The sequence below is a fragment of the Acanthopagrus latus genome, chromosome 19 (assembly GCF_904848185.1).
Source record: "Acanthopagrus latus isolate v.2019 chromosome 19, fAcaLat1.1, whole genome shotgun sequence".
NCBI lineage: Eukaryota > Metazoa > Chordata > Actinopteri > Spariformes > Sparidae > Acanthopagrus > Acanthopagrus latus.
The window spans coordinates 23,052,245-23,074,762 of NC_051057.1; the positions used below are offsets into that span (position 1 = coordinate 23,052,245).

Here is a 22,518-nt window from a genome sequence, read left to right on the forward strand (position 1 = left end):
AACTTGCATTTCAAAACCGACACTGCAGCAAACCTTGCCAACAATTCCAGGATTATTCTTGAGGGTGTCCTACACACTACAACCCCCATAACTCCACACGAGGAAAAAGGCCTATTGATGACGTCACTAAACAACGACGGACCTGACACACGGATGAAAATATATTTCGTTACTTTTTGTTGCAGAAAATAATCCTCAAAACTTGTGCGTTGTTCTGTGATAAATGTTGTTAACGGTGTATAAAGAGCAGAAGTGTTTGGTCTTTAGATAAATAAGAGTTTATAAGTAAAAAATAAATTGCATCAGCCGCTGTGAAAGGACCCCGGTGCCTCGACTTGGATGAATCACGCGTGTTACAAACCACGTCTTTGTCTGTTGTCAGCGAAAATAAATATATAGCATTATTATTATTATAAACATACACAACTTTCTGTTAACACCCTGACACGTTAACGTCATTGAAAATAATTCTTGGAAAAGAGAAACGGCTGTTTCTGTCGGTTTGATCAGGCATTCGCCGGAGCCGCCTTCTTCATTTCCTTTTCATTCAAGATGGCGGGTGACGAGACTGGTACAACGCTTGGTCAGCCTCATCTGGCTCGACAAGACCTTAGTTCTCTGGTAAGTGTCAGTTAAACAGATTTTAACAGCTTTGTATTTTTATGTTGGCGGCTGTCGGTCCGTCGTGTTGCCGAAACGGTTTCATAAAAGATGACAATTATCGTTAACGGTCGCCGGTGGTGCGCCGCCACCACCCGGCACATGACGGCAGGCCAGGCGGGGCGGAGAGCTAAGACACCCGCTGCACTCCTAACAAAGATAAACTATAAACTATGTTTGTTTTATCATTTACACATTTCCGTGTATACACAATGTGTATTCACAGCGCCGCCATGTTTGTTTTACGCCAGTGATGTCTGTTTAGCCATGTTTGATTGTAACGTTAGCATCTGTTGCTAAGTTGAGTTAAAATGTATGAAAATGTCAATGGAGTTCTGAATGGAGCTGGAAGCAGGGATGTAGCTCAAAACGATGCCACTTATTGTCATCTTTCATCCATCTTAAAACAATAATTGAGACGGACTTTTCATGAAATGTGTGATTACTGGATGGTGTTAATGGTGCTGACAGGACATATAGCACAAGTAACCTTTTGTTTTCATTTTTAGTCAGCTGGCAGCTGGGTCCATAACAGTAGACATGGAAAAGAGACAACATGCTCGTTTTTATCAGTTTACCAAATTCAGTTGAGATATTTTATAAAATACAAAGTTGATCTCTGATTTTAATGAGTTACATTGAAAGAATCAGTCAGTTAGCTGAAATAAAGATGATCCACTAACAGACAATAGCAGCGGTGGTTTTTCATGCCTCTGTGTTCACCTCACACGTTTGCAGAGTCATTATGGGGAAGTGTTTGCATGTCTGCATTCATGGCGGCTTCCTTTGTGTCTATTCACCTCCTGGATTAAACAGAGGGAGGCGGCCCTGCTCTGCTCCGTCACCCTCGCTGTTGTTTTTCAGTGTGTGATGGCTCTAATGTGTGTTGCTCTCATGGCAGGATGTGTCTACGCTGACGCCTCTCTCTCAAGAGATCATCAGCAGACAGGCCACCATCAATATTGGTATGAGAAGTGATCATTTGGTCTTACAGCATCCTTCCTTGATGGTTGGAGTTGATAAATGAACACTGTCTGTTCTGACCGCTGTGTTTCTCTCCTGTAGGCACCATCGGTCATGTGGCCCATGGAAAGTCCACAGTAGTGAAGGCCATTTCTGGTGTCCACACTGTCAGGTTCAAGAATGAGCTGGAGAGGAACATCACCATCAAGTTAGGATATGCTAACGCTAAGGTAAGGGACACTGGCTCATCTACCTGAACCCTGCCTCGTTTTTTTTTTTTTTAATTTAGGGTCAAATGTCCTTACTTGGTTTTCAATCAAAAGTCATATGATGGAAGGAATTAAAAACAATTAATTTCCCTGTTTCTGCCTCCACTAAATATTGTAGGTCTATAAGCTGGATGACCCCAGCTGTCCCAGGCCGGAGTGCTACAGGTCGTGTGGCAGCAGCACTCCTGATGAGTTTCCTACAGACATCCCCGGCACCAAGGGCAACTTCAAGCTGGTCAGGTACGACTGCAGGGAAAAGAAAAGCACAGATGAATGCATTAAGTTTAAAAATCCCCTTTCCATTCATCATTGGAACTTTTCTTTGTTTCTCCAGACACGTGTCATTTGTTGACTGTCCCGGTCACGACATCTTGATGGCCACCATGTTGAACGGAGCTGCTGTCATGGATGCAGCCCTCCTGCTTATTGGTAGGCCTCTGATTCCCTCAGTCCAACAGACAAACTTTGACTCAAGCTGTGTGTTATTTACCGCTGGTGTTTTCATCTGACCTTGTTCTCGTGTCTTCCTGCCAGCGGGTAACGAGTCGTGTCCTCAGCCCCAGACGTCTGAGCATCTGGCAGCCATAGAGATCATGAAGCTGAAGCACATCCTCATCCTGCAGAACAAGATCGACCTGGTGAAGGAGAGCCAGGCCAAAGAGCAGTACGAGCAGATCCTCGCCTTCGTACAGGGTGAGTCGTTATGAACCTGCAATCAACACCAAACACTCATTGTTTCCTGAAATACAGCAACATTCTGTCCATTTCAAACTCGTGACTCTTCAGGTCACTTTATTCTTCCTCTGACTCTGACTGATGTCATGTTCCTCCTGCAGGCACAGTGGCCGAGGGCGCTCCCATCATTCCTATCTCAGCACAGCTGAAGTACAACATCGAGGTGGTTTGTGAGTACATCGTCAAAAAGATCCCAGTGCCTGTCAGAGACTTCACGTCCGAGCCCAGACTCATCGGTAAGAGCACACACGTTCACAGTGCTCCTTTGTTCTCACTAACCTGTTGTGTGTTCTCAGCTTTTTGTTTTCCTCACTACACTCTCGTCTTTGTCTTTTTGATTTTCTGCTGTGAAGCTTTGTTTTAATAAGATGCTCTGCCAGCTGATTAAAACCTGTGACTGTCTCCTATGTTTCAGTCATCAGATCTTTTGATGTAAACAAGCCCGGCTGTGAGGTCGACGACCTGAAGGGAGGCGTTGCAGGAGGAAGTATCCTGAAGGGAGTGCTCAAGGTGAGGTTTGGTCTTTTTACTTCCAGGGACCAAAGAGTTCCTCTGGCAAGGAATTTGTACTTGGCTTCTGTGTGAAAGTTAAAATCAGAAGATCGTTAACACACGTCACATTTATTTTACACAGCGTTAATTTTTTGGCTTGTTTTGGACTCATTTACCTTCTTTAAGCTGACAGTAAATGCAGTAGTTTATTTGTCTGACCAGCGACCAGATAGAATAAAAGTAAAGAATCTATGTTAAAGATGCATGTGTCCTCTCTGACTGTATAATTTAGTTTAAAATAAGACATTTCTGATATTTTGAGAAACACCAAACTGCGGAAAACAGCTATAACATGTCTAGAATAAAAGAGGCCTGGCAGTTTATTAAACTTAAACACAGCCTCTATGAATTGTGCTCTCGTCTGAACCGTCCTCCTCCTTTCTGTAACTTCAGGTGGGTCAGGAGATCGAGGTGCGGCCTGGTATCGTGTCCAAAGACCAGGAAGGAAAACTGATGTGCAAACCCATCTTCTCCAAGATCGTGTCCTTGTTCGCTGAACACAACGACCTGCAGTACGCAGCACCTGGAGGCCTTATCGGTACGTTCATGCTCACATGCTTTAACCTGCTGTCGTTGGCTCCGGTGGAAAACATACAAAACATTTAAAGAATATTTTAACTGTAAGTAAACGCTGGTTCTGTGCAGGTGTGGGCACCAAGATCGACCCGACACTGTGCAGGGCGGATCGTATGGTCGGTCAGGTGCTGGGCGCCGTCGGAGCGCTGCCAGAGATCTTCACCGAGCTGGAGATCTCCTACTTCCTTCTCAGAAGGCTGCTGGGAGTCCGCACAGAGGGAGACAAGAAGGCTGCCAAGGTGAGACATGCATTATGGGAAATGTAGTTTGAACTCTTAGGGAAGTAAAAGAGAACGGTGTGTGAGCGGTACCTGGTGTGAAGATGCAGAAATGTAATCTTCCTCTAACAGAATATTTTTAACAATGGTGTTATCTTTGTGTGTGTCTGCAGGTCCAGAAGCTGTCTAAGAACGAGGTGCTGATGGTGAACATCGGCTCGCTGTCGACAGGCGGCCGCGTCAGCGCCGTCAAGGCTGATCTCGCCAAGATCGTCCTCACCAACCCGGTGTGTACAGAGGTCGGAGAGAAGATCGCTCTGAGTCGACGTGTTGAGAAACATTGGCGGTAAGAATCCCATTTTTTTTTTTTTTTTCCTTTGCTTGGGCGTAGTTGCATGTTTCCTGTGTTTAAAAAAAAAAAAGAAAAAATGCAACTTGGGCGGGATGATGATGATGATGATTTCACAGTTGCCTGTAGCGCTGAATGGGCAGCTGTGAGTAGATCCGGGAAGATAGAGGCAGCATGATGAACAGTTCAGAGGTGGTTTTGATGAGGCTGACTGGCAATACATAGGACGGCTCTACGAGTCAACTGCCGTACAGCAGCTCCAGTTCGCTGCAGTAGGCTGGTCCTTTAGCAACAGAGCTACCAGTGTCTGTCGTCTAATTCCCTCCTCTCCTTCTTTTCCCCATCAGTCTGATTGGATGGGGACAGATCAGGAGGGGCGTGACCATCACACCCACAGTGGACGACGACTGAGGAGGGGAGAAGAGGGATGTCACCGTAGCAACGCTCCCGACAGCTGGACATCACAGCCCGCATCACGCTCTTCTCGGCTTTTATTTTTGTTGATTTTGTTTTGTTTATTTTCCGGCGAGGACGGAGGAGGTGAACAGAACAGGACATGTCAGTGGTGCAGAGACGCCTCCTCCCTCTGCTCTCCTCTCTCAGCAGCTCAGACGGGGTCCAGTTTTCTCTCTGACCTCATCACAGGTTTGTCCTGATAGGAGAGCAGAGGAGGAGAGGAGGCTCTTTACACCGTCATAACAATCCTTCAGAGAGGGAGACCGGAGGGTCATTCAGTACAGAAGTGATCCTGTACTGTCTGCAGAGTTCAGTCAGATCTAATAAAATACTTTTGAAAGAAATGTGCTTGTTTCTGACGTCTGTTTGTCGCCTTTTATTGATGTGATGACATGTTGTTGCAGCTGGAAATGGAATAAAGTGCAGACAAGTACAAAACTTTTAAAGCAACAGAATGTAACCTCCAGGAGACGGATCGTGATGGTGAGAGTCTCATCGCCCCAACATGTGTCGCAAACTCACAACCATCGGTCTTTTTCCTGGAGGTTACATTATAAATGGACTTGTCTGCTGACTGCTCGGAGTTTTACAACACTTTACACATTCACTCTGTTTGGAAATTTGGCCCAAGGATAGTTCGACGTGCAGCTGGGGGAAGTTCTGCACTGCCCACTTCACCTCCTGAGCCTCAGCTGCCCCAGATTATGAGGCTTTAACGCTCCATTAGTTAATTTATCGGTCACCATTTTCTTAATTTTACTGGAATTATATCGACAAATTAAATTCTATAAACTTGTATTTGATTGGAGTTTTATCTGATGTGAGACATGAAAGCTGTGACGGTTCGTCAATTAACAAAAACAGTTTTTATAATTAGTTTGTTGTTGTAAAAATATAACTTTTTTTAGTTCCAGCTCAGATCGGTTTTATATTAGACGTGCAGAGCCCCAGAAGTTCTGAGGGTTAAAAATTAATTATTCGATCGGTTCAAGTTCTTACTTTGAATTTGATCTGGTCCAATATTTAGTTCTTTATAGTTTATCTTCCAATGTTAAAGATGGTGAGAAGTAACTCCTGGATCTGTCCCCTGATCAGGGTCTGGATCCTATAATGAACTGACAACTAGTTTGATAACTGACTTTCTATGATTAATGACTGATTATAAGAGAATAGATAGAAAAGCTATAGAACACAATAAAACACACCTGACAGGAGGGCACGTGGGACGTCACGTGCCTGCTGGGACTCATCCTCCAATCAAGTTGAGCGGAAATTACTTAAGTAGATTTTGTGACATCGTGCTGACAAACCGGCAAATAAACAGACAATAAGACACTTATTAATTCACTGTAATCATCCACCGCGACCAGCTGCAACATTACAGTGAGAAACACATTAATGCGTTAATAATTCAATCAGAGGCAAAATATTTGAGCGCTCAGGCACAGGTGTGGACATTCACCTAGCACTTCCGGGATGATCCACCTGACGGGCACGAGACAGGACGTCACGTAGAAGAAGAAGAAGAAGAAGAAGAAGAAGAAGAAGAAGAAGAAGAGTCAAAGTAAAGACTAAGCTCAGATAATTGCAGCTGCTGGCAGGTTCAGTGACTGCTGGCTGCTCGTGCAGGTGATCCGGTCATGTGATCTGTTTTTGTTTTATGTCTTCATGTTCTGCAGACACACGGACCGTGAACGCATCACCGTGTAGAAACACACTCGTCTTTTTTTTTTTTCTTTTTTTTAAATTGAATCTGATTTTCTCTTGTTTTTGGAGCTCAACTCTTCCAACATGGAGTCTGCAGGTAATTAGACTGTTGTGGACTGAATGCAGAATGAAAATGTTCCTGCAGAGATTTACTCTGATAACGACTTCATCCTCTGTCAACTTTTACTGGAATCACGTTGTGATGTTGAGGTTAAATCACTTTTGTACAAACGTTAAATTATCAAATGTTACATTTGGCATTTTTGCCTGAAATATAACTGCAGCGATAATCAATCGACCAACGCATTAATCGACTAATGACTACAGAGGAGCTTCTTTTACTCGGACTTGTATCAGATTACTGTTACAGTAACTTTACTAGAGTAACGGATCTGAATCCCTCCACACATGTGGTAACTACAAACAGATATATTGTAAATTAATATAAGAAAAAAAGCTCAAATTGCAATTATTAAAAAGGAGGAAATTGATTAAAAAGTTTTCATAGTTACACACTAATGTCACATACAAATCATGTAACTGTAGCAGCTTTAAACCATATTTTCATGGAAAATCTCCTTAACACCTTTTGAATCAATTGTTTAATTGTTTAAACACATAAACTTTCAACCGAATGTAGGATCTCTCTTCTTTTCTTCTTCATTCATGATAAACTTCACATCCTCACGTCAGTCCAAGTCATTTGTTGGACAATTCAACAACCACAACACGAATGAATACCTTAAAGAAAAAAAAACCCTTAACTTGGAGCATTTCTTGTCACCTCATCTTGATTTAAAGGACGTCTAAAGGAGTGTTTTGGTTGATCGTGTTGTCAGTCCATTCTAAACTGTTTCCTGCCTCTCATTGGTCAGAGGGTCAGCGGGGGCGGGACGGCGGCAGTCAGAGGCGCTCTCCTCTTGACGTCATCATGAGCCAGATCCGCAGGAAGCGCACGGCCTCAGACAGGAAGCCGCTGGGACGCCTCCTGTCCTGGAGCTCGGACCGGACGGGGATCCCCGAGGACGGAGAGACGGAGGGCCGGGAGGAGAGAGGACAGAGCTCAGGTGGTTCCTGATAGGCTGATTTATGGAACATTTTAATTCTTTATTTTGATATTACAAACAAATGTAAATGCACCTGAGTTAGTTTTCACCTGCAGTCCCTTCGCCGGATGTTGATGGGCATCCTAGAATAAATAAAAATAATAATACAAATAGTCTTCAACAGGTGAAACACATAATAAAGAGTGAGTATGTAGAGATCTTTCTTTTAGCATGCTGGTGTAGTTTTAAGACTATAAACATGAATCTATACTTTAACAGCTGCAGTGTTTACGAAGACGTGCACAGAACAACTTAAGAGGAGAGGAAGACGTCTGAGTTAAGATGACAACAGAGGTGAAAGGTGAAGGAATCGGGCGGATGTGTGTGACGTGTGTTTGTGTTTCAGTTGCTGCTGACACGACAGACGGCGAGCGGGACGTCGGCTGGGGGCGAGTGCGAGTTTTCCTTCAGAGACTCGGGAAGAAAGCCGACAGCAGGAGCCTCCGCCTGGCTCACTGCGATCTCACCGCTACAGACCTGCTGGAGCTAGGTAGTGGTTTTAACTTTAAAGGAGCAGTTCACCCAAAAACATCTCCTTCCTTGGATCTATCTGGATCTTCCAGTTTGGGCTTACCTTCTTCTTCCTCGTCTTCTTCCTGTCAGCCACGTTGCTCCAGTTTCTCCCTCAGCTGGAGGAGCTGGACGTCTCCTGGAACGAGCTGATTGGCGGATGTCTGGAAGCGCTGACCTCTCACCTCCGACATGTGGGCGGGATCAGAGCGCTGAAGCTCTGCGGCTGTAGGCTGAACGCTGATGACATCACGGCACTGGGTGGGTCATTATTAAAAGCATTGAATCAGATTCTGCTCTGATCCCGAGCTGCTGACCGATGGGGTGTGTTTGTGCAGGTGAAGCTCTCGGCTGCCTGCCTTTCTTGGAGAGCCTCGATTTATCGTGGAACAGTGGCGTCGGGGGTGGCGCCCTGCAAGGCCTGCTGGGTAAACCTCCCCCATCACTGAGGGAGCTCCACCTGGTGTCCTGCCAGCTCACTGCGGCTGATGCTACTGTACTGGGTACTGAGTCTGACGTACACTTTCATGAGTAAACCTTCTTTATCTTCTGTTTACTTGTTTCCTACATTTCCCATAATGCCAGTGGATAGCACCCATAGAACATACGTGATTATTATACTCATGCATCGCTCCCTTTCAGGAGGAATGGTGTCTGCGCTCCACAGACTCTGTGTGTTGGACGTCTCCTGTAATCCTCAGCTCACACAGGAAGTGGACGGCGGCGGCTTCAGAGCGCTGACCTCCTCGCTCTGTCATGCTGCCTCCCTCACCACGCTACGGCTACAGGCCTGTGGTCTGACGGCAGACAGCCTCGAAGCTCTCAGTAGGAAATCTTCAGTTTTCTGTGGGTAAATGTGACATGACAGACTTGGTTTTATTCCATCTGTTGCCCCCCCTCCCTGTCCTGCAGGTGGTTCGCTCCACTGCCTCCCCTCAGTGCGAGAGTTGGACCTGTCCTGTAACAAAAGTCTGTCTGGAGGACTGGAGCGGCTCTCTCTCCACCTGGCTCACCTCACACACCTAGAGAGCCTCGACCTTCACCTCTGCTGTCTAACGCACGCCGACCTGGAGGCCCTGAGTGAGTGTGAACTGATGTGAATGACAGTCAGCTGTGACGATCAGGTCATGTGACTCGTTGTCTCCAGTCCAGGTGCTTCCCTCTCTGACGGCGCTGACGGAGCTTGACGTGTCGTCCAATAAGGAGGCAGGGGGCGTGGTCCACTCACTGGTCTCCGCCCTCCCTCTGACACAGATGAGGCGTCTGCCGCTCAACAGCTGCAGCCTGAACGCAGAGTCCTTCACTGCTCTGGGTACGTACAGCACTGCTGGTGCTACTGCAGTACTGCTGCTGATACTACTTTATTTTACCAACAATCAGACAAAAAATAACTAATAATCAGTGGACAGTATATACATGCATTTACACATATGTATCATTACCTTTTTAATGTGTGTGTGTGTGTGTGTGTGTGTCAGCCCTGGCCGTGCCGTACCTGCGCAGCGTGGATGTTTCCTGGTGTAAAGTGGTTGGGGGTCGTTTGGCGTTGCTCCTGGACGCTCTGCAGCCGTCAGTCATCCTGGAGCTCCGCCTCAGCAGCTGTGACCTCACCACAGACGACCTGCGTCACCTGGGTAACACGCACATACACACACACACCCGCTTACACAAAAATATACGTATGTTATAAATAGTAAAATCAGCGATGCTAGATTCCATGGGTCAGTTTCACAGAGACAGACATGACTAAGTAAAATCTGCTGTAAAAAACAAACAAAAAAAACACTGCTGTATTATTGCTAATCAATAATCACTGATCGGGCCTCCATCTTTGTCCGATGCAGCTGCTGTGTGCAGACGTGGATGTCTGTCCTCTCTGAGGGTGCTGGACTTGTCCTACAATGGCTCCGTAGGTGACGAAGGCTGGTCCTCCCTGTTGGCAGCAGGAGGCCTGGGCTCGCTGGAGGACTTAGATCTCAGCTTGCGACCTTTGACCTCTGCTTCCTGCTCAGTCTGGCTGCCGACGCTGCTCTGCGCTCTGCCTCGACTTCCTGCGCTGACTCGCCTGGCGCTGCAGCGCTGGACGATCGGCTCTCAGGACAGACAGCAGCTGAGCCACGGCCTGAGGAAGAGGAGCGTGATGCTGGAGTGGGATCCACCCAATAGGGACACAGCAGTGGCAACCAATCAGGAGAGCCCAGAGGAGAGTCGCCCTGAGGAGTAGATGCTGCTCATCTGATGTCACATGTCACTAATGAAGGACACTTAATTAAAAACACTAAACGGACACATTAATGCACTTTGTAACTGTCACGTGTAGTTTACATTTGGTAAATTAGACAAAGTATTTTGGATATTTAACAATCTTGTGATTAAAATACATTTAACAGAGTTGAACCAACATAATACTAATGGCCTCATTTATATCCTGCTGCCCAGACAGTTTTATAAAACACGATTCTTACTACTAACTACGGAAGCCTTGAGGGGAATTTCAAATGCAAAAATAGAAAAAAATGCAAAATAGAAAAAAAAATAAGGTTATACATTTTCAAAGTCTGAGTTTAAATTGTTTTCTCTCCTTTGTAAAAAGAAATGTTGCCACTTCATCTATGGCATACGGAGCCCTGAGAGTCAAGTAAGAAGAAAAATACATTTACTTTTTTTTTCATCTTTAAAAAAGTTGAAATAGAAAATTTATACTCACAAAACTTAAACTTGTGTCACTGATGGAAAAAAAAAATGAATCACCAGAATATTTTTTCTCACTTGTCTCTCCGTGCTTCCACGTTTCAGCAACCAAAAAAAAAGGAAAAAAGAATCATTAAATTAAACAGTTTTTCCTCCCACCTCTGTCACAGGATAAAAAAGATGAGGGAAATTAAAAGAACAACATTGAGTTCAGAATTTGAAAATGAATAACTTTTTTCTCTCTCTTGCCACTTAGGGTTTTGGGAAAGTTATAAACTTAATAATAATAATCATAAAATACTCAAACTGATGTTTTGCCTTACACGTGTGTGATATGATGAAAGACTCCAGAACTGTTGGAAAGTGGAAATTCTCATGTCAGGTGCTAATTTTTAAGATCAAGATTAAATTTAAAAAATGTAAAAGAAAAATTTAACTTGTACAATTTCATGAAAGCTGGGAAACCTCTAGTCTGAAGGGTGATGAACTCAGATGGATTACATGATGCACTAAACATACTGTAAATAAGACAGAATGTATGTTTTGGATGCACCTTTAATAAAAAAAAATCTCACAGAATGTATTTCATCAGTGTCATGACTTCTTAGCTCATTTGAAGTGTTTTATTTTCTTCTTTTGACGTGTGTACATGTTGTAATTGGTTTGTGAGTGTCAGTCTGGGGATGCTGGTGGATGGAGGATGAAGGAGGTTGATGAGAGTCTAGCAGGGCTGCATGGGAACAAGCTGCTGACTCTGCATGTGTGGAGGAGAGGTGGAGTCGTGGCTGGCAGCGTGGTCTGCTGCAGTGTTAGCGATGGTTGGATGTGTCTGTACCGTCGCTGTCTGTACTGTAATAGTGTCTCCTCAAACTGTGGGTGAGCTCAGCGAGAAACACCTGACCGTCCACCTCGTAGGCGCTGACGTCTGTCTGCTCTGGAGGCAGACGGCCGCTGGTCATCAGCTCTCCGAAGGCCTGACGGGGAGCCGAAGAGTTAAACTCATACCCATAATATACGACGTAGACAGTGTATCTGTTACAGTTCAGCAAGAATATGCTGAAAACCTCTGTGTTCGTGTGTTACCTGACAGACGGGCTCTTCCAGGTGGTTTCCCCAGATGTAGATGTGGCTCAGAGTTTTGTTAACTTTCATGGCCTGAGCCAGAGACAGCAGACCCTCCGTCCTGATGTTGTTACTGCTGACAGACAGCCTGAAGACAGACAGACAGACAGACAGTCTTATGATGATTCTGTTCTGACCCTTAAAAGTCCTTCAAATGAGACAAATCTGAGAAGGAGCCAGACTCAAGTTATGGGGGTCTAAAATAGTCAGTGCCTCATTTAAGGAGGTCTGAGCCAAAGTTGCAGATTTGATGGTTGTATGAATGTGCAGGACTCACTCTCTCAGGACGCAGCCTGGCCAGGCCACAGCCTCGCTCAGGTACACAGCACCTTCATCTTCAATCCGATTGGACGACAGATCAATGACCTCCAGGGTCGGGTTGTGCTTCAGCACCTTGGCGAGAAGACTCAAGCCGTCACGAGTCACACGGTTACTGCAGGAGGAGGGACAGTAGACAGGGAGAGGTGGATTCTGAAACACAGTCCGTCTATCCAGAGGATCGGAGGGATTTCACAGAGAAACACCAGCTGTCAGATTTTATGTGAGGTAGCAGATGTTCTGTTCCTACCAGCGCAGGTCCAGGTAGCGCAGGCTGTGGTTGAGCAGCAGGCCTTCAGTCAGCCTCTCCATCCCGGTGTCGGTCATCCCCATCTTCCCCAGGTGGAGCTCCACCAGGCTGCTGTTCAGCACCAGCATCTCAGAGAAGTGCACCGCCCACTCCTCCTGCAGACAGACAGAGAGACCTCCAGGTCAGAGTCAAACACCCGTCCAGGACAGATGTTCTACCTGATTCATGTTTATCTAAAACACCACTGTGATGCTCTGTGTGTTTGGACCTGGTGGCTGAAGAGCAGCGGCCGGCTGATGTCTACAGAGTGAAGACTGCTGTTGCTCTTCAACATGATGGCGAACGCTATCACACTCTGAGTGGCCTGCAGAGACAGAGGCAGGACAGAGAGGCAGGCTTCTGTCTGAGGTTTGAAGCTGACCCCAAAAATATGAGCATAAAATCACAGGAGTCTCTGTGTGTGTTTACCAGGTCGCAGTCAGCCAGCTGCAGCTCCTTCAGGGTGTTGTTCACCTGCAGCATGCTGGCCAGGTGCATGGCTCCTCTGTTCTCAATCTTATTCCCTGACAGTCCGAGAGAGAGCAAGGTGCTGTTATACTGAAGGGAGAGAGATAGATCATTACTACAATCTTTAAAACTGAGACAACACAGACACAGAGGATGACGTGTACTGCAGCCAGCCACCAGGAGGCAATTAAGATATTCTAGCTTCACTTTTGAGGAGCCGTCATTTCATCCATCTTTTTATACAGTCAGTTATTTTGACTCAATCTAATGTACACAATCCTGCACCACAAATACTCACTAGAGCACCAAATTTGGATTAATCCGCTGTTGAAAATAGTCCGTAACCTAATGCACTATCTTTTTACAGATTTACATCTTCAGCAGGAACCAATAGGCTCGAGACTGAGAGCCACAGACAGGAAGTCAGTACTGAGGGAAAGAGTAAGACATTGCTGGTTTTGTTCTTTTCTGGGAGTTTGTTGAAAAGAACTTCATAGCAAGCTGAAAGGATTTCCTTTTCCTTTCCTTTGTGTGTGTGTGTGTGTGTGTGTGTGTGTGTGTGTGTGTGTGTGTGTGTGTGTGTGTGTGTGTGTGTGTGTGTATGAGAGAGGAGGGGAAGAGATATGAACCTGCAGACTCTTGGCGAGAACGTCAGCTCCATTTGTCTGGATGTTGTTGAACATCAGGTTCAGAGAGAGCAAAGCTGAGCTGTCCTCCTGCTCAGTGAAAACAGACCGATAAACAAAAACCACAACTGGAACAGAGGTGATGAAATACGACAAAGAAGAACAACGGAACAATTTTTTATTTAACTAAATCTGATGCCGTTACCTGCTCACCTGTAAGAGGTCAGCCAGATGTCCAGCCCCGTCATCTGTTATGTTGTTGTACCTGACATCAAGACCTGCTGACATAAAAAACAGTTTGAAATTCTGAAGAGCGTCCAAGTTACGTTGCTCACCTAAACCTGACTGCTCACCTGTCACACGTGTGTTGTTTCTCAGACATTTTGAGAGAGCGAGGACGTCTTTGTCATCAAGTCGCTGTACGCGTCTCAGTCGGTTGTTTCCTGCCAGTTTTAAAGTGACATTTCTGCGAAACACACAACAACAAAACAAACAGAAAAAGTGAAATGATTTCATGATGAACAGCCATGCTGCCTTCAGGTGCACCGGATACAATCTGAAGTCAGAGGTGTACACACCTATCACTGCAGATTTGGGATGGAAATAACACAAATCGAGGGTCACCATCCCAGTTTAGAAATATTCATCATTTTACTTTTAATACTGACTGACTCATTTAGCTAATGAAATAATGCTATCAGCCCAACCGCCATCTTCTAAAAACATCTCAACATGAGTCAGTAGTACCTGAAGGCAACATTATCTCTGACAGCTAGCTTAATCTTAAAGTTCGTTATTGGCTGAAATTCTAACTTTTGGTGGTTCGAGTTTCTTTTTAAGCCACTTACTCCGTTACTGCCGTCTTCTCCAACACGTCTACAATGTGAGGATTTAATTTAATCCCATGTTCTGCGCAGACAGCAGCGTAAAACTCCGAGATGTTTTCGCTAGCCATCGTTATTCCGGCGGTAGAGTTTCAGTTGCTATGGCAACAAGGCACAGCACAGGTCGCGCGAAGGACAGAAGAAGAAGAAAACACAGGAAGTGATTTTAAATTTCCAGAACAAAAGCACCTCTTCTGACTATAATGAAATACTAATGTATATAATGGATAACTTATTTATTCAGACATACATTTATTTCAGGAATCTCTCTCTCTCACATGAAGAGTCAAATAACTGCTCTCAAAACGCAAAATATACTAATGTAAACCGCTCATAAATATATACTTAATTTTATTATTCTTTATTCATATATATATATCATTAACACATATTTACTTTTAAAGCTTATTAGATTCAAATGTACAGTAGCTTTTTGTTATCATGTTACCTTTTATTTTCAGTGTTTAATATATTTGCCATAAATATAATCTAAAAAAAAAACCAAAAAAAAAAAACCGCAACCAGCTGAAAATGCATTTACAAATACATTTGTCTCAGATTATTTGAGTCTCTACATGTAGGGACTCCTCAGACATCTTCTTGTAGTTGCTGCTGCTGTAAATAAACATGCTTGATTACATTTAAACCACCATCAGTAGCAGGCACTGAAAGACAACTGACACAGCTTTGGACAAAATGTGAAAATCGTATGCAATTATAAGCAATAATACTTTATTTTGTCGACACAGATCTGCAGCAGTCACTGAGACAAACAATCTGATTGTCCCTTTTTGTCTTTAATTTCATTTTCCTGTTGTACAGTTTTTACACAGTGGGGAACTTGTATATGGAATTCACATTTCTGTACAAGAAAATCCAAGATGTTTTATCCAAAATCAAAAAGAAAAGAAAGAAAAAAAGTGTGATACATATTCTCACACACAAAATAAAAAACAGCTTCTTTCAGGTTGAGATACATACTGTATATAATGCAAGTCTGAAGCACAAACACTTCTGCTAAGACCTAAAACAGCTGTTTTAAAAAACAATTGAACTATATTACACTAATTCAAAAACCTTGGGTTGCATTAACAGGGCTATGTTTACGTCAATGAAGCCACCATCACATGTCAAACACTCAAGGGTGAAACATTTGTGTTAAATAAAATCATATTTCATGACGTTAACGAGGCTCCTACTCACTACATTAACTATCAAAGCAAGACGTGGACCAGCTGTTTCACTGTAGATGTTTTGATCGGATAAACTTTTCTTCACATGTCTGTAAAAATAGTTATTCTTTTGTGGAAGTTAAGTTGGCGGTTATGATGTGGATGGAAACAGAGCAGAGAGTAGGTTTCTGTCTGGTGTCAGTGATGTTTTTAGCTGATGTTCGTAGGTCAAACGGCTCTGAATGGAGACACATATTCAGACTTTGTGGAACATTTCCACAGTTTAACACCAGAAGATTTAAACAGCCTCCCTCTGAACTTCAACTCAGGGACTTTTGCCTCTTCTGAAGTTTAGGAATGCACTGATCAGACACCTTCTTTCTACCCCTGATGCTGACACCGAAACTCAGGATATTAACTGACAATTTAAATCTCTCTTAGTGGAAGTGATCACAGCAAACTCCACCTGATAGCTCCACAACTTTTAACACTTAGGGGGCCCTGAACTGTGCTGAAGGAGCTACAGTTACAATTACTGCAGTAGAAAAGTGGTTAACATGTTCAGGCTCTGATATTTCTGGTTTCATAAACTCACACTTGCGCTTACATCCTGTTGTCTGTTTAAATGTGTTGTTTGTGTTGCCCACAGGCAGCCGTGACTGAGAAAACAGGAAACAAGGACCCAATAAAAGACAGAACGGACATTACACTGTCAAATCTTACATTGGTCAGTCAGTCATTAGTCTGGTCATTGAACACATCTCCCATAGACTTCAATAGGCATCAATGCAAAATTCTATGACTGATTCTACCAGAAACAACAACATTGTAAGTTGCTGTAATACAAATATCCCTTTAAATAATAATCACATTGTTGTTATAAACCCAATTTTGCTGATAATTTTACTTTACACCTTCAATTTTCTCCTCAAAATAAGTTTGCATGTCTGATCATGTGACTTGGTTCCCTGAACTCAGCTATTAACTTGCTTAGTACAATGTTGTTATTCCTCATATAACCAGTGGACAAAACTATTAAATTAAGTCAGATTGTAACCTAACAGAATTATCTTTACAGATCTTTACTACAGATCCATTTAAGCCTATTTTCTGGCGACAGAAGCCTGAATCCGAGAGCTGACTGACTGTTAAAAAGTGAAAATCTTCCACCAGTGATGGCGTCATGGCTCGGGCCTCACTGCTGAGGAGGGTTAGCTTCGGCGTTGTCCACCGTCCTGATGATGACGATCTGCTCCAGGCTCTGGGCGGGGGAGGGTGGCGGCCGTAGCTGCTCCACCAGAGCGTGGAGGGTGTCTGAGTTGATGGTCTGCTCCTGGTCGGGCTCGAAGGTCACCTGGTCGGGGGTGCTGATGGTGGGGTGAGTGGGCTCCCCCTTGAAGTCCTGGATGATGGTTTGGGTGTTGGCAGCATCAGTAACAGCATCAGGGTCAGCGTCAGTGGTGGCGGCTGCAGATGGTGCTGTGGCTTTGGGGTTGGGGGTGGCGGGTTCAGGGTTGGGTGGCTCTCCTTCGGGGATGGAAGCCATTCCTTTGTTTTCCTGCGAGAGTTTGCTCTGGACAAAAGCCACAGGATGACTGGACGCCAGGAGGACGACTGCTCACAAACACAAACACAAGGAAGTTATCAATCAGGGAAATGTACTGCCAACTCCTGTCTGAGCCAGTGGTTTGTGCACTGACCCATAAAGAAAAAGTAATCAATATAACTAAACCATTAAAACAAAAACAACATGGTTGCATTAACCTGTGGTTTGGGCTACAAAACTGTAGAGCTGATGGAGAGGGAGGGTCTTAATGCATTCTGTGATGTGATAAAAAAAAATGCTTCAACTACTACTTGTTTTATGTTTGTTTGTTCTTGTTTCTCTGTATTTGTTTGCTTCCTCTTCAAAATATAAGATAATACTAGAAAAGAAGAAGAAGAAGAGACACGCTGCTCACCTGCTCTGGCTCTCTCCTTGTGTTGCCGTACTTCGTCAGCGTGAGCCTTCTCCTGGTGTTTGATCATGTTCTTCACACTGGCGAACCGGTTTCCACACAGCAGACACTGCACACCACTGTTACCATCTACACACAAACATACAGAATTACACCTCTAATACTATTGTACTGACAAAGTAACAAGCCGTTCACAAAAACAGAACATGGATTAACACCAAATCAACCAAACTCCTCTTCTCAAAGTCAGAAGTCTGAGGTGTGCTGAGAGAAACTCACCTGGGTGAAGTCGTCTCATGTGTTTCTTCAGTTCGGAAGACGTCACGAAACTTGAGTTACACTGCGGCTGCGAGCATTTGTACGGCGTCTCACCTGGAACACAAACACATTAAAACACACGTAAACAGTGTTAGAATCAGAGAACAGAACAGAGTCAACAGGTTTTGCCTGTCCACACAGTTTTAAAGGAAAGAAAAAAAACAAAGAACAGCTAAATTCTCGCCATCTTAATAAACGTGTTTTACCTGTGTGTTTTCGTGCGTGAGCGATGAGAGAAGAGGAGACAGAGAACGACATGCCGCACAGATCGCACTGGTACGGTTTCTCTCCGGTGTGTCGTCGCTTGTGATAGGTCAGCGTGCTGGACTGAGCAAAAGCCTGACCGCAGATGTCACAGACGTACGGTTTCTCCCCGCTGTGTAGTCTGTAATACATACGTACGCACAGAAACAAGTCAGTGATGTGTCTATACAATAAACACTGTTCTGTACACAATGATACAACATGAGAGTAAAAGGACAAACACACATTCTGAAAGTATAAGTAAGCACATAAGTAAACACATTTTTATAAAGGAGTCACGTGATCTCTCTGACCTGATGTGGATCTTATAGTTGGACGAGGTAGCGAACTTGAAGCCGCAGCGCTCACAGGTGTAAGGCTTCTCCTCTCCGTGGTGCATCCTGCGGTGAGCGACCAGCTGACACTTCTGAGCAAAACACTTGTCGCAGTCGGTGCAGGTGAACGGCTTCTCGCCTGCAGCAGACAGGAGAGAGTGTTTTTCCTTTTCCTTTCTTCTAAACTGTATGTTTGAAGGGCCACTATTTTTTTGTTAATGACTGAAAAGAACTAACTGACGGATTAAAAGTTGCCTCACCTGTGTGTATGCGCAGGTGAGTCTTCAGCTGGGTGGCCTGTCTGAAGCTTTTAGAGCAGAAGATGCAGACGAACGGCTTCAGCCCTTTGTGGATCTTCTCGTGTCTGTGCAGGCTGCTCGCATCTTTAAACAGTTTGTTGCACTCGGTGCACGACAGCGTCAGCTCGTCCATTCCCGAGACATCCGATAATTCCCCAACCTCACCGTCACCCTCGTCATCGTCTGCCCCTTCTAAGTCGCTGTCCTCCGCTGGCTCCACGGCTCTCACCCTGCCTCGCCCCCGGCCTCTCCCCCTCCCCCGGCCTCGTCCTCTCCGGCCCTCTCCGCTGCTCAGTCGGGGTTTCTTGACTGGAGTTTCGTCGTCCTGTGAGGGACTCCAGTCTGCAGACGTGTCCCCGAAGTCTTTCAGGCTGGTGTCAGAATCTTCCATGAGCACGTCGACACTCGTCACACCGCCTCTCCCTCTCCCCCTGCCTCTCCCTCTGCCTCTCCCCCTCCCCCTGGTTTTGGGGGTGGCGTCAGCCGAGCTGCTTGGCTCCGCCCGCTCGCCACTGAAACTCTTGGGCTTCCTGCCTCTCTTCCTCCCCTGTCCTCTTCCAACACTCTTCAGTGTAATGGGGGTGTACTCATCATCACTTCTGGCTCCCTCTTCCATATCCACACCTTTGGCCTCGTCGCCCTGCTCTTCACCACCCTTCCCCTCCTTGTGCCAGTCACCTGTTACAGACACAATGGACAGGGGGATAGGTGAGCTGGGGCTGCCAGGAGAACCTGGACTGGGAGGAGAGAGGCCGCCTTCTTTATCGGCCTCAGACTGGGACGTTTCGCCCAGCTCGGACCAGGGGGTCATGGCTTCTTCCAGGTACTTTGTTGCCTCAGTGATTCCCAGGAACACAGCCGCTCGACGCACAGCTGCTTGTCTGGTACTGAAAGCACGAAAAAAAAACACTTCATTCATCAGGGTTCTTAAAAACAATTAGGTTTGAGCTCATTTCTCTTCTAAAATAAAACATCACAACCTTTATTCTTCCTGTTTTACCTGCTGAGGTTCATCTGTCCGGTGTAGATAAACTCCAGGAGCTTCTCCAGAGCGTACCGGCTGACCTTATCAGGGTCCAGCGTTGTGACATCCTGACCCTTCTCAGCCTGGGAGGAGAAGTACTTGCTGAACGCAGCCAGGATGTTGCGGTGGGCTCTGAACTCCACGTCTCTCACCATTATGGTGATATCACACAAGAAGTCCATCTCCCGCTGCTGATGTAAGCGCTGCAGGAGCAGCCTCCCGTGATTGGTGACATGAGCCATCTCCACTGCTGGTCATCAAGGGAGGAGACAGTCATCATCAACACCACTGCTGTTCTTTACTCTGTTTATAAGATGTCCTCTTGGAGGCGCTGTGAGACGCTACAATCAACTGAGAACATTTTCAATCCAAGAACAGATTCAGCCTCATGAAGCTCAGACATGATGTAGCGCTGTTGACCCTTTCTATTATTATTTCTGTGATATTTCTTTTGAATGCATTAAGTCTGTTTGACATTCACCAAACTGAAGGTTGAAAAAGGCTCAATAATTTCTTCAAGAAGTTTGTCAGTGTATTGATCAAACATTAATCAAACATTAGGTACTGCTGCCTGTTTGTGGAGTAATTTCAGCAGTAGATTATTTCATAACTGGTGCAGGAGTCTGGCTCACTGATGTGTTTTTCATATTTTTCAGACAACAATGGAGCTCTGAGGTTCAGAGGAAGACGATATATCAGCTCTGACTATGATAAAACAGAAACACTTCTCAAAATTACTGGGAATATAGAGATATTTAAGAGATACTTGTTGTTTATTCTGTGGCATATCTGATTTTTTGTTTTGAGGTCCATTAAAATAATGTGACACAATCATTTGACTTGTATGGCATATCCATGCACACCCACATCTGGGTGGCTGTGGCTCAGGGGTAGAGCCAGCGTCTTTTTATCGGGAGGTCACTGGTTTAGTTCCCCTGGTCTGCATGTTGAAGTGTCCTTGGGCAAGATGCTGAACCCCAAACTGCTTCTGATGTGCAGGTCGGCACCTTGCATGGCAGCCACCACCATCAGTGTGTGAATGTATGAATTATTGTAAGTCGCTTTGGACAAAAGCATCTGATAAATGTCCTAAAATGTCAAACGTACCGATATAACTATTTTTTATTAGTTTAATATCCCCAAGACTTCTCATGTTAACTTAAACTGACACATTTGGCTGAATTTAAACACCTCTAACCAGTCTGTAATTGAAATAAAGCTTGACTGTGTGTTTATATCACTCACCTTGTGAAAATCCAAAGCAGGAGCTACAAAATACAAACAAAATATTTAAATTAAATTCAAAATTTAGCAAGAAAATAGACTCAAAGCACAGAAGAGTTACTCTGCTGGACTTGTAAACATGAAAGTATGAACTTACTCTCAGTAGTGTGTCTGCTTCACCTCCTCTTTAACTCTCAGGATTGTAGATTTCCCTGTTGGAGATCAGAGAGTCATGAATGAGACTATTGACACAATCCATGGAGAATACTGACGGTCTGAGTAACCATTAATAATCTGCAGAAACACTTGTGATTAGATTTATTCATCTGAATCAGCAGCCTTGACAGGTGAAAGGCAGAAGCAGTTTTGGAAAATAAAAGCTCCCGCCTGCTTCCTGAGCAGGCCTTACAGACATGCTAATGCTAACAGCGGTGTCGTAGATAGCTTTAAATGACTCCTGGCGCTCGTTTGTTGTTACATATACATTTATGAATACTGTGTGTACAGTACAAACCACCTCAGAAGCGATTATAACACTCCGGTGTGTAACCAGAGCGGACACAGTGCGAAGCTAAAGCTAGCTGTTTTTGTAGTGGTAAAGAGCGCGGAAAACATTGTGCTCTTATTTCGAAGGTTTGACGGTTTGTACCGGCGGTGTCGCCGTAAGTTGGTACAAAACTGTTGGAAACGCTGATTTCAAAGACGGATCGAGCAAACGCGTCGTCGGTTATAATAAATAGTTAGCGTAAATGCACCACTTTAATCCAGCACAAAGTAAATAAAAGCAGAAAAGTACCTTCGAATATCCGCGATCTCCAGCCATTACCTCGTGACGTCAGGAATTCTCGCGAGACGTCGCGGGACCAGCGAAGAGATTCGTCTCAGTCAAGATGAACACCGCCGCCGCCATACAACGGACGGGAGTCAATGATGATTGCTATCGCAAAACACAAACAGAAGGGTATTTCCTTTAATAATCTAAAAATGTCCGTTTATTTAAATAATCCACTAATTTGTTCCACTTATCACCTTGTTAGAATATTTGTCAAGAGATTTTAAATGGCAAACAAGGAAGAGTTAAAGTGTTTATTATCATTTCATCATACCAGGACAAAATCCAAGATGAATTTATGTTGCATGGTGAAAAAGCTGCAATATGTCAATAATATGAGTGTAGAAAATGTTCCAGGTTTTGTTTGAGTTATTTTATATCAGTGCTGAATTTATAAACAAATTACACAAATTATAATCCAGCTGTTTTAATATGAGTGGATGTTGAACACCAGTCCACTCATATTTAAACCCTTCTGATGCCAGAGGAATTAATCTGAGCTTTAAAGACTCTGAGGCCATATCAGTGCTGTTTACATGCCTCGTTGTTGTGTCAGGAATCTCTTCTGGTCAGCTGTGTGATGAAGCTGTCGAGTATTCCTGTGATTTTTGACT

The 22,518-nt window shown here is 44.5% G+C and overlaps 4 protein-coding genes and 1 long non-coding RNA gene across 12 annotated transcripts; 2 read left to right on the forward strand and 3 right to left on the reverse strand.

Moving 5' to 3' along the window:
- The first annotated feature begins 342 nt into the window (after nt 1–342).
- Nucleotides 343–5,122, forward strand: eif2s3 (eukaryotic translation initiation factor 2, subunit 3 gamma). Its single transcript, XM_037080092.1, has 12 exons — nt 343–621; nt 1,562–1,625; nt 1,726–1,853; nt 2,011–2,132; nt 2,227–2,321; nt 2,427–2,585; nt 2,729–2,863; nt 3,043–3,137; nt 3,573–3,717; nt 3,825–3,994; nt 4,147–4,319; nt 4,670–5,122. The coding sequence occupies exons 1-12, from the start codon at nt 553–555 to the stop codon at nt 4,731–4,733; spliced, it is 1,419 nt and encodes a 472-aa protein (XP_036935987.1). The 5' UTR covers nt 343–552; the 3' UTR covers nt 4,734–5,122.
- A 1,210-nt stretch (nt 5,123–6,332) lies between these two features.
- Nucleotides 6,333–10,837, forward strand: lrrc31 (leucine rich repeat containing 31). The gene is made up of 10 exons (XM_037080085.1): nt 6,333–6,582; nt 7,361–7,552; nt 7,938–8,081; nt 8,195–8,362; nt 8,440–8,604; nt 8,744–8,926; nt 9,014–9,181; nt 9,249–9,413; nt 9,580–9,735; nt 9,946–10,837. The coding sequence occupies exons 1-10, from the start codon at nt 6,570–6,572 to the stop codon at nt 10,323–10,325; spliced, it is 1,734 nt and encodes a 577-aa protein (XP_036935980.1). The 5' UTR covers nt 6,333–6,569; the 3' UTR covers nt 10,326–10,837.
- Nucleotides 7,427–8,420, reverse strand: LOC119009111. The gene is made up of 3 exons (XR_005071629.1): nt 8,166–8,420; nt 7,642–7,674; nt 7,427–7,567 (listed from the first exon to the last, which is right to left on the reverse strand). It is a non-coding gene; the product is annotated as an uncharacterized LOC119009111 (long non-coding RNA).
- Nucleotides 10,838–11,331: 494 nt separating the features above from the next.
- On the reverse strand, nt 11,332–14,617 carry lrrc34 (leucine rich repeat containing 34). 3 transcript variants are annotated; one of them, XM_037080107.1, is made up of 10 exons: nt 14,464–14,617; nt 13,969–14,081; nt 13,829–13,893; nt 13,619–13,705; nt 12,951–13,079; nt 12,751–12,846; nt 12,483–12,637; nt 12,192–12,347; nt 11,876–12,002; nt 11,332–11,766 (listed from the first exon to the last, which is right to left on the reverse strand). In XM_037080107.1, exons 1-10 carry the CDS (start codon nt 14,568–14,570, stop codon nt 11,602–11,604), a joined length of 1,200 nt encoding a protein of 399 aa, XP_036936002.1. In that variant the 5' UTR covers nt 14,571–14,617; the 3' UTR covers nt 11,332–11,601. The 3 variants fall into 3 exon arrangements, with proteins under 3 accessions (XP_036936002.1, XP_036936001.1, XP_036936003.1); XM_037080106.1 differs by having other exon boundaries at nt 13,829–13,896; XM_037080108.1 differs by lacking the exon at nt 14,464–14,617 and having other exon boundaries at nt 13,821–13,893; nt 13,969–14,037.
- Nucleotides 14,618–15,209: 592 nt separating this feature from the next.
- Nucleotides 15,210–21,951, reverse strand: mynn (myoneurin). Of its 6 annotated transcripts, none has more exons than XM_037080063.1 (10): nt 21,869–21,951; nt 21,230–21,284; nt 21,094–21,116; nt 19,825–20,095; nt 18,786–19,711; nt 18,505–18,664; nt 18,154–18,332; nt 17,909–18,001; nt 17,633–17,758; nt 15,210–17,285 (listed from the first exon to the last, which is right to left on the reverse strand). In XM_037080063.1, exons 4-10 carry the CDS (start codon nt 20,088–20,090, stop codon nt 16,867–16,869), a joined length of 2,169 nt encoding a protein of 722 aa, XP_036935958.1. In that variant the 5' UTR covers nt 20,091–20,095; nt 21,094–21,116; nt 21,230–21,284; nt 21,869–21,951; the 3' UTR covers nt 15,210–16,866. The 6 variants fall into 6 exon arrangements, with proteins under 6 accessions (XP_036935958.1, XP_036935957.1, XP_036935961.1 ...); XM_037080062.1 differs by having other exon boundaries at nt 19,825–20,098; nt 21,869–21,950; XM_037080066.1 differs by lacking the exon at nt 21,869–21,951 and adding an exon at nt 21,722–21,857.
- Nucleotides 21,952–22,518: the final 567 nt, after the last annotated feature.

What these genes read in the sequence shown, in the direction of transcription:
- eif2s3 (XM_037080092.1), top strand. Translation starts at nt 553, where the DNA reads ATGGCGGGTGACGAGACTGGTACAACGCTTGGTCAGCCTCATCTGGCT. An exon ending in GACAAGACCTTAGTTCTCTG is followed by an intron (nt 622 to 1,561) that starts GTAAGTGTCAGT and finishes CTCTCATGGCAG; the next exon opens with GATGTGTCTACGCTGACGCC. An exon ending in AGCACCTGGAGGCCTTATCG is followed by an intron (nt 3,718 to 3,824) that starts GTACGTTCATGC and finishes GGTTCTGTGCAG; the next exon opens with GTGTGGGCACCAAGATCGAC.
- lrrc31 (XM_037080085.1), top strand. An exon ending in GGCTGATGCTACTGTACTGG is followed by an intron (nt 8,605 to 8,743) that starts GTACTGAGTCTG and finishes GCTCCCTTTCAG; the next exon opens with GAGGAATGGTGTCTGCGCTC. An exon ending in AGAGTCCTTCACTGCTCTGG is followed by an intron (nt 9,414 to 9,579) that starts GTACGTACAGCA and finishes TGTGTGTGTCAG; the next exon opens with CCCTGGCCGTGCCGTACCTG.
- lrrc34 (XM_037080106.1), bottom strand. Translation starts at nt 14,570, where the DNA reads ATGGCTAGCGAAAACATCTCGGAGTTTTACGCTGCTGTCTGCGCAGAA. An exon ending in ATCTGGCTGACCTCTTACAG is followed by an intron (nt 13,706 to 13,828) that starts GTGAGCAGGTAA and finishes TTCACTGAGCAG; the next exon opens with GAGGACAGCTCAGCTTTGCT. An exon ending in CGCTACCTGGACCTGCGCTG is followed by an intron (nt 12,348 to 12,482) that starts GTAGGAACAGAA and finishes CTCCTCCTGCAG; the next exon opens with TAACCGTGTGACTCGTGACG.
- mynn (XM_037080063.1), bottom strand. Translation starts at nt 20,090, where the DNA reads ATGGCTCATGTCACCAATCACGGGAGGCTGCTCCTGCAGCGCTTACAT. An exon ending in TCACCTGCGCATACACACAG is followed by an intron (nt 18,665 to 18,785) that starts GTGAGGCAACTT and finishes TGTCTGCTGCAG; the next exon opens with GCGAGAAGCCGTTCACCTGC. An exon ending in AACTATAAGATCCACATCAG is followed by an intron (nt 18,333 to 18,504) that starts GTCAGAGAGATC and finishes TATGTATTACAG; the next exon opens with ACTACACAGCGGGGAGAAAC.